The sequence below is a fragment of the Fragaria vesca genome, linkage group LG7 (assembly GCF_000184155.1).
Source record: "Fragaria vesca subsp. vesca linkage group LG7, FraVesHawaii_1.0, whole genome shotgun sequence".
Taxonomy (NCBI): Eukaryota; Viridiplantae; Streptophyta; class Magnoliopsida; order Rosales; family Rosaceae; genus Fragaria; species Fragaria vesca.
Genome location: NC_020497.1, coordinates 1,742,595 through 1,751,315, shown reverse-complemented (window position 1 = coordinate 1,751,315; position 8,721 = coordinate 1,742,595). Strand labels below are relative to the sequence as shown.

Here is an 8,721-nt window from a genome sequence, read left to right as displayed (position 1 = left end):
GTTCCATCAACTGCAACTGTCTGTAAGTCTGCAACATCAGAAGATGAAAGATTTTCCGTTAATCACAACACGATAGAGGATGTTACAACCACCCTTTTATTATTTGCACAAAATCCGAGGAAATTAAGGGGCAGAATCATTTTATTCTGCCCGACAACAATATATGGGTCTTCAACTCTTGATAGTTTAGTATTTGCAGGTAAACTGGAATTGCACCAGCAGTAACAAAGTATGAAATAAAAAAGATTTCTACAACTTATTGGTAAGATGATGCAACAAACCCAATGAACATTAGCATACAGGTGAGTTAAACAACAAGTGAATTACAAGAAATAAAGAGATGATGGAACCTGTGAGTCAGTGACTGAAAACAAGTAGAGGGTATAATCCATGAATATAACAGGATCATCAACAAAGGCGTCCCTTGTTCTAAGTTTGCTAACAAGTCTGCTTTGAACGAATGAAGCCGCTCGACCAACTGCTCTCTTTTCGTTTCATCATCTGCGACATGCAAAACCCAGAAGGCTGAAAATGAATGATATTCATGGGGCAGACAGTAGACAGAGCAAGTTCAATTCAGGTAAAAAGAAAAAAAGAAGAGGGGTTTATTTATAATATTTGTCAAAATTAGGGGTCATTTAGAATAATACAAAATTGGGGGAGTGTTCACAAGAAAATTGAATATAAAGGAAAGAAGAGTTTGGCTTAATCTAGAGAGAGAGAGCAGACGAGGTCGAATTTAAACTTGGATAGAGAGCCCGCTCAGACTCTCTACCCAGTTGAACATTTGCAGAAGCTGAAACCCAGTTTAGGGTTAGGGTTTTTGCGATCAAATGGAGGCCGTGGTTGTCGATATTGGCTCCAAGCTCCTCAAGGCGGGACCCGCCGTTCCCGATCAAGCTCCTGCCTTGGTACATCTTCTCTTTTTGCTCTCAATTTCAATTTCTTGAGACTTGGTTGGTTTTTTTGCTTGATTTCATGAAAGCCTGAGCTAATTTAACCGGATTCTTTACTGCAGCTAAGTCAATTATACTCTTTGGTTTGCACCAAATTTGGTTTAATTTTTTTTTTCTTGGTTCTTGGAGGAAAAGAAAGTCAGTGTGTAAGATGGTTGTGTTGAGTTGATTATTTTAGTGGCTCAAGGTTGAATCTTTAAAATTCTTTCATGTATATCTCTCTATTTCGAAGAGCAATGTTTTTGTGTGTGTGTGTGTGTGTGTGTGTGTGTGTGGGTTAAATGTGATATGGGTTATATGTCAATATAGATTGGAAACATTTAGGAATGATTGGGTAGTATGAGAATTATCAATTATACAGACTATCCATTTACTTTTTACCTCTACTTTCAGCTAGTCAGCTTTCTTTTAACTCCCTCTACTTAAACTCTTATGGATATGGATATGCATTGTATCTGTTTGGTTGTTAGAAACTATAAGAAACAATTGTTGTTCTTATAATGAACTATGTAAGGTGCTTTCTTTTTACTACAAACTTATACTTCCTTTGAAGTTGTATAAGGACCATCGTTTACGCCTCTATTTTGATTTAACTTTTTGATTCAACTGCTAAGCATATGGTGGCCCACTAAGAATAGCAAGAAGATTACATAGTACAAAAGAGTGTTTAACTCTATAATTTACAAAGGCCACTGAGGTCTGTCACTATGGTACTTTGTCTGAGTAATTTCTGTTAGGAAACAAGATCCATATGATGCAGGAGCATCCTAAAAGACTCATATATTAAATTAGAAGTTCTCTGCCCTGCATCACATAGATATAGGAATATAAGGCCATTGATTGTTTTGGAAAAACAGTTTTGCATTTAAGAAAACGGATGTTTTGCAGAACCAAAATTCTGGTGTTAAAAATGTTCATATAACATTAAGAAGTTCAACTTTTGTTTTCTCAATTAGACAAAGACTAACATTTTTAGCCTGCTCTATTGAGCCTTCTTAATGTGTGAAATGGGTTTGAGACTTTAAGGTTATATAACTATTTTGATCCATTAGTGAGTACTTTATAGGAATCAGATAATCACTTATACTTAATTTCACTGTGGATGAATCGAAGAGTAATCGCTGTGGTTCATTTTCAATATCCTTCTAACTTTTGTATACCTGTCCAATTTTCAGATAATTCCCAACCAAATGAAACGCATCCCTGAGGATGGATCAATGAATGATAGTTCACCATTTGAAGATATAATTGTTGAGCCGGTTGAGCGGGGTTTTATTAAAGACTGGGATGCCATGGAAGACCTGTTGCATCATATTCTATACACCGGTCTTGGATGGGAAATAGGCAATGAAGGGCAGATATTATTTACTGATCCACTGTGTACTCCCAAGGTTGGCTCATGTGTTCCTTTTTCTTGTATTTAATATTCTTTAGCTTGTAATGTAAAGAATATGGTCTATGCTGAAAAGCCTGGTAGTTTGATTTTACTGTGATAGCATTTAGTTCAGAATCAATAGTTTTACATCCTGTGCTCTAGACTGGAATCACTCTGCAAACTCTAAATTCAGAAAGTTTTCATATCTTGGTTATGTAGTTTTTTTTGTTTAATGTTATGATTGTTATCTAACTTTTTTTTTTAAAAGGATTTTGTTGTCTCGCTTCTATATGTTATAAATCAGTTTGTCACTCTTCATATTGCTAAGGGTTGCATTTCTATTTCACTATTTGCTGTGTCTATGTCATGTGCATGCATATTTGATTTGGATTATGTAAACTCCTATTAAGGATTTGATGACCCTAGATTGATTAGTCTTTTTGCCGACAAAGTTAATTTAATGCATAAGTTTACTTTCTCTAGTTCTAGTGTATGTCATTAAAGAAAAACTAAAATACATTTTATTTGGCCAGGCTGCCAGAGAACAGTTGGTACAACTGATGTTTGAAACATTCAACATATCGGGCTTCTATGCATCAGAGCAAGCAGTATTGTCACTTTATGCTGTAGGACGTATCTCCGGATGCACTGTTGATATTGGGCATGGGAAGATTGGTATGTATAACTTTCGGATGAAATCTTTATTGGTGTCTTTTTTATTTATGAGATAGATAGATTAGTTATAGGATCTGGTTTGTTGATACATGATGGTATTTAAGATATTCATATCCGCTTCACTACAGGCTAGTTTATATGTAATTTAAAGTCAATGGTATCATCTCTAGCATACTATCAGTCGGTTTCTTTCCACCTAAAAAATTGTAGTTGTTTTATATTTCCTGTTTACAAAACTTGTACTGATACAACAAAGTATATTAATGATATTTGATATTCTGTTGCTATGTGATGCAACCATGCACCACAATAATTTAGGTCTTCAGTCAGCCATATAATAACTTTCTAGTGGCTGAACTGAAGTTGTCAAGTAGTTAAACTTGCACGATCTGTTATTAGCATTTGATTTATTTTAACTGTGCCTTATGTAATGTTGGCCAATTGTTACAGATATTGCCCCAGTAATTGAAGGGGCGGTTCAGCACATTGCCTCTAGAAGGTTTGAAATTGGAGGTATTGATTTGACAAAGTTACTTGCTGAAGAGCTTGGGAAATCCAATCCTCTGGTGAATATCAAGATGTCTGATGTTGAGAAAATAAAAGAGCAATTTTCATGTTGTGCTGATGATGAACTTGCTTATGAAAAGATTAAAAGATCCTGCCAGACAGAACAACATACCCTTCCTGATGGACAGGTCTGTATAACTTGATGAAACATTATGTAGATAGATTGATGAGAAAAAAGGCGGAAGAAGGCATAATGGTAATCTTGAGGAAATGTTTAGTAGTCGGAAGTAGTATATGCTCATTGTTCTCTACTTATAGAAAACATTTTGATGCAAAAATATCCATATGGTGATTAAGCATAGCCATCTGTCTCTTCCAAGACAATCCTCTTTCCGCTCATTTCATTAGACTAAGTGCTATTGGCAATGTTCTTATTTTCTGAATGTAACATTAGTTATTGTTTAGGTCATTACAATTGGAAGGGAAAGGTATACTGTTGGGGAGGCATTATTCCAACCATCTATACTGGGTTTAGAGGCTCATGGAATTGTTGAGCAACTTGTTCGTTGTATTTCCACAGTATCCTCGGATAATCACCGGCAATTGCTGGAAAATACAGTACTGTGTGGTGGCACTGCTTCTATGACTGGTGAGTTTTATATTACTGATTTGTGCATTCATACGCAGTGATCAGTATATTTGCCTTTGAACTTTTCTCGTCACCTATTGCGTGCTCTTGTTGGCATTCATTGGTTATGAATGAATCTGTGCCAGGCCTCTTTTTGGTTGCTTTTAATTATTGTTATATCTATTCCTGTAATAAGTGGATTCACCATGTTCCGGGATCCCGGGGTTTGGAATTTTTTTACAAATACGAGTGGTATCGGAATAAATTGAAATTCACGTCTGACAGATTTTTTTTTCAGTATAAACAGTGTTTTCCTCTATCGTTGCTGATTGGTAGTTGGATAACTTCTTACAGGTTTTGAAGAACGGTTCCATAAAGAAGCTGGTCTATGCTCATCTGCTGTCCGCCCTGCTTTAATTAAGGTAATTTATTTTATTGGTGTCTTTCACTTTCCAACCTCCAAGCATAGAACATTTTTGGTATTGCGCACTGCTTTGAAAAAGCAATGTGAAAACACTCCAGATCTGATGGTGCAAAAAACAATTAAACGTTATTGAGTCATGAAAATTTGCAATAATGTTTTAGCTTGAGGAGGTGGGCTTGGTTAAACGTTTCTGTCCAGTAAAAATCTAATAAATGATTTGCTGAACATTTCAATTTATTCAACATTATATATTCAACATTATGTCATCTTCTTGACATAGCACGTAGTTGATTAAAGGCAATTCATCAGACCCTGTCTAAAAAGTGCAGAGTTGAAATGAGCTGTTGAATGTCAAACTTGTGGTCCGTATACAATGTAGGCTTTCTTAATTGATCTATGCAACTTAACGTTCATTATCTGCCGGCTATTGTATCACAAATTATCCATAATTGCTCTGTGTAGGCAGCTTGGAGTTGGTCTTCCCTATCTTTAGTGCCAAAGTTTGCAATCTTGCAGTCACAGTTATATATCTCCTTGCCTCTGCTGGTCAAACTTCTATTTAGAGAGAATAAATTGTTTGTTGATATGGAAATGGTGTTTGACAAGTTATAAGAATTCCTGTGGAGTACAGAGGATATGATATCAATTGATTACTAGGATATAGTAAAGTCATAATGTTGTTGGTTGACTGGCTGTATGTTAATATTGCAAGTGGTTCACTGAAATAGTGAAATATGCAACTGTATTTGTGTAATGGAATTGCATTTCACTGAGGTCCATCTGACCAAAATTTGAGTGGTGTGATCGTTGATAATTACTTACCTGTCATAAGTCTTTCTTGATATAGTCACCTGTCATAATATATGGTTACGCAAAATATATTTTGATATACATAAGGGCATTTTCGGATAGTTCTAATCCTTTTTTGCTGTTGGTTCAACAGCCTCCAGAATACATGCCGGAGAACTTGACAAACTATTCAGCATGGGTGGGGGGTGCCATACTTGCCAAAGTTGTGTTTCCACAGAATCAGCATGTTACCAAAGGAGACTATGATGAAAATGGCCCTTCAGTTGTTCACCGGAAATGTTTCTAATCATTTGTCTGAATGAGTTCCTGAAGTCTAGCGTAGTTTAATTAATTTACTTGTACTATAATGTCTGATAATGGAACAAAACCATACTTCAGTTGTGGTAGATTCTAATTGCAGAACTGTAGCGCTTTCCTTTACAGAGAATGAATTGAAAGATTCAATGAACTATTGTGGACATTAATGTGTCACGGAATTTTCATCCCATTTTTCTTGTGTTGTGTTGTTGTTGTTTTTTTTTATTTTTTATTTTATTTATTTATTTTTTTTTTATATGTATGTGTGTGTTTCTTGCTTGATAAGTTCAAATTTCTGATTTCCAATAGTCCTGGTTTTATTCAAAATGTATGCATCAACCAGTGGATTCTATTTCTTTTCTATCTTTTTTTTTTTACAGCACTAAAACGCTATTCTAATTAAGCGCATCAGATCGAGACTCTAATTTGTTGAAGAACATTTTGGTGAAACTATCCCTCTATGACTTACTCCAACATTCTGACATGAAGCTGTGGCGATCCCTTCATCATTTAGAGGTACTATGTTCACGTCTTGCACCAAGATCTTCCGGCATCCGAAGCGCTCACTGCAATCGAATTTTACTGCCACTTCAGAAGCACTTGTGCCTCTCACATTTCGGTATACCACTCCGCTTATTCTTACTGCCGAAGCCTGCAACTTATGTACGTTATGACTTCGGAGGATATCAAAGTGGACTAAATATACCAACTAGGTGATACTAAATATCTGACTGTAGCATTACCTGATCTTTGCATGGTTTTTTCTGATCACAGTAATGTTGGTCTATGATTATTGGATTGGTGACATTGTGCAATAGAACATTTTGGAATCTGATGTTTTTTGCATAACCAGAACCTCCTTGCCAAGTCTTGATTCTCAGTCCATTAGTGGTGCCGATAAGCTTGGCTCTAGTTACTACCACATCTGAAACCTGAGCTTCTGAATTCCCAGATCCTAAGCTTCCAATACTGCACGAACAACATCATATTTAGCATGGAGATTGTTAAAATTTTGGAAACATTGTCATATATATAGGTATCACATCCCCATATCTAATACTATACCTTATTCCATGACCTGGTCCGCAGGTTATATCGCTAGCTTGAACATTCCTTGATCCGCTTACTATCGAGATACAGTCGTCACCTTCATTTAACACATAATTTCCGGTGAGTTTTTCTTCAATATGTCATGTTGCAAACTTACCATATTGTCATCATGACTTAATCGAATCAGTTTATGGTCAGATTTTTCGACAATATGACATGTGAATTATCCAAGACCTATTTTGTGGAGCTTACCTGTCCTAATTTGGCAGCTGTTTATGCTAATGTATTTTGTATCAGTGACATGGATTCCATCGGTGTTAGGACTATTCGCTGGTGCTGTTATTATCAGATTGAAGACTTTTACAAGCACACATTTCTGAAAAGAAAGATGCATTTTCTGTGCATTTCGGAACCTCAGATTGGCTACCTCCAAATTTTTGCACTCATAGAAAGTCACAGCCTAAAGTGCGACAAGAAAACAGCGGTAAAGAAACAGATTTGAATCATTTGATTAGCAACTAATATGAAAGAAGATCAAGTGTTAGGTAATGATTAGGAATTGGAAATATATATGATCTCATAGACGCACACTTACAGTTGGTGCGCTCGTGCAAGGCTGTGAAAGAATTATGGAAGGTTCCACAAAATTGAAAGAGAACAAAGTAGATAGTTAGTCCATATTTTAGCAATCGATCAGAATAAATTATTTTTGAAGAAAATGACTTACAAGGGACTTGTTAACTTTGCAAGAGTTCTCCCACCATTTCCTTCCATTGCCATTGATGATGCCAGTTCCACCACCTTCAACTCTGAAGTTCTGCAAATTCTCGAACGTAATCCAATGCCTTCTGTCCCTTTTGTAATCCGATCGAATTGGTGATGCTTTGATCGTTCCATAGATCTAGAGATGTACATATTCATATTAAGCTTATCTCGAACACAAAATATAGCGTGAACTAATGAAATTGGAATCAGAGTTTCATTAGTTTGAGTATCTGAGGTATGCATGTAACTTTGTGAATGTGTTAGTTCACAAACTATATGCTTTGATGCACATATAGTATAAGTAATATAAAGTGATAAACTCACCTTAAAGGTGACATGAGATTTGCAAGGACCAGAGAATGTAATTGGTTTGAGGTGATAGTTTCTGTTCTTAGGGACCACGAGTTCAACAGTTCTTGCTCTAGAATTAGAGCATGCCTTCTTCCATGCCTTCCTAAATGCCTACAACAACAAAAGTTACATCACCCATATCTTAACAACCACAATATATATGATAAAGCACTCATCAACTTAACGAGTTCGATCATCAATGTCAAATATTTGAAACGAAAGGTAAGTTAAAGAAGGGCGTAAATTAAAGACGCCCTAATTTCAATTTATTTTGAGAAACGGCAAGCGAGAAGCTAAACAGATCGAGAAGCATTGTTCATAATGAATTAAAGAGAAACAGATCGATGGACATGCAAACTAAACACCTTGGTATCATCTCCTCCATTTGCTTTAGCTCCAAAATCATGCACATTATAAACAACCTTAGCTGAAGCCCTGGCTGTAATAAGCTCCCTCCTGCTTGTCTTTCTCGAAATATTATGACCAGTATACGTTTGATGATGATGATGATCAAGCACAGGTCGCTCCTCTGGGTTGTTGTGGCCAAGAGGGAAGGAAAAATATGAAGGTGCAATAATGAGAAGGAGAAATAGTAGTGACAGAAAATGGCGTTGAGATGAAGACTGCATCTTAACTTTCACTTGTTCAATAGAAAAACACAAATGATGGGGCTGTGATCGAAAGGCCTCGAGCAGCTATATATTTATAGGAGAAAGTAGTCAAAGCTAGCTTGCTTGTATTCTGTAGAGAGAGAAGGGTAAAAGCAACAATGAGTGAGAGAATGTTTGTTCTAATTCGTGATGATGATGATGATCGATGAGTCAGAGAAGTATGGACATGTTTTGCAGGAGGGATTGAGTCGACGAAAGAATTACCCAGCTGA

General features: G+C 36.2%; 2 protein-coding genes across 2 annotated transcripts; one reads left to right on the top strand and one right to left on the bottom strand.

The window, feature by feature from the left end:
- The first annotated feature begins 705 nt into the window (after positions 1-705).
- LOC101297872 (actin-related protein 7-like) lies at positions 706-5,861 on the top strand. The gene is made up of 7 exons (XM_004306493.1): positions 706-911; positions 2,132-2,347; positions 2,865-3,006; positions 3,457-3,701; positions 3,979-4,162; positions 4,496-4,563; positions 5,509-5,861. The coding sequence occupies exons 1-7, from the start codon at positions 834-836 to the stop codon at positions 5,659-5,661; spliced, it is 1,086 nt and encodes a 361-aa protein (XP_004306541.1). The 5' UTR covers positions 706-833; the 3' UTR covers positions 5,662-5,861.
- An 89-nt stretch (positions 5,862-5,950) lies between these two features.
- LOC101297579 (polygalacturonase-like) lies at positions 5,951-8,507 on the bottom strand. Its single transcript, XM_004306492.1, has 8 exons — positions 8,204-8,507; positions 7,812-7,949; positions 7,450-7,623; positions 7,318-7,338; positions 6,975-7,182; positions 6,738-6,819; positions 6,416-6,641; positions 5,951-6,324 (listed from the first exon to the last, which is right to left on the bottom strand). The coding sequence occupies exons 1-8, from the start codon at positions 8,465-8,467 to the stop codon at positions 6,094-6,096; spliced, it is 1,344 nt and encodes a 447-aa protein (XP_004306540.1). The 5' UTR covers positions 8,468-8,507; the 3' UTR covers positions 5,951-6,093.
- Between the last annotated feature and the right edge of the window lie 214 nt (positions 8,508-8,721).

Coding starts and splice junctions, on each gene's coding strand:
- LOC101297579 (XM_004306492.1), bottom strand. CDS start 8,467: ATGCAGTCTTCATCTCAACGCCATTTTCTGTCACTACTATTTCTCCTT. Junction 7,339..7,449: donor GCAAAGTTAACAAGTCCCTT/GTAAGTCATTTT, acceptor ATTCTTTCACAG/CCTTGCACGAGCGCACCAAC. Junction 6,642..6,737: donor GGACCAGGTCATGGAATAAG/GTATAGTATTAG, acceptor TTGTTCGTGCAG/TATTGGAAGCTTAGGATCTG.
- LOC101297872 (XM_004306493.1), top strand. CDS start 834: ATGGAGGCCGTGGTTGTCGATATTGGCTCCAAGCTCCTCAAGGCGGGA. Junction 912..2,131: donor CCGATCAAGCTCCTGCCTTG/GTACATCTTCTC, acceptor TCCAATTTTCAG/ATAATTCCCAACCAAATGAA. Junction 4,564..5,508: donor TCCGCCCTGCTTTAATTAAG/GTAATTTATTTT, acceptor TTGGTTCAACAG/CCTCCAGAATACATGCCGGA.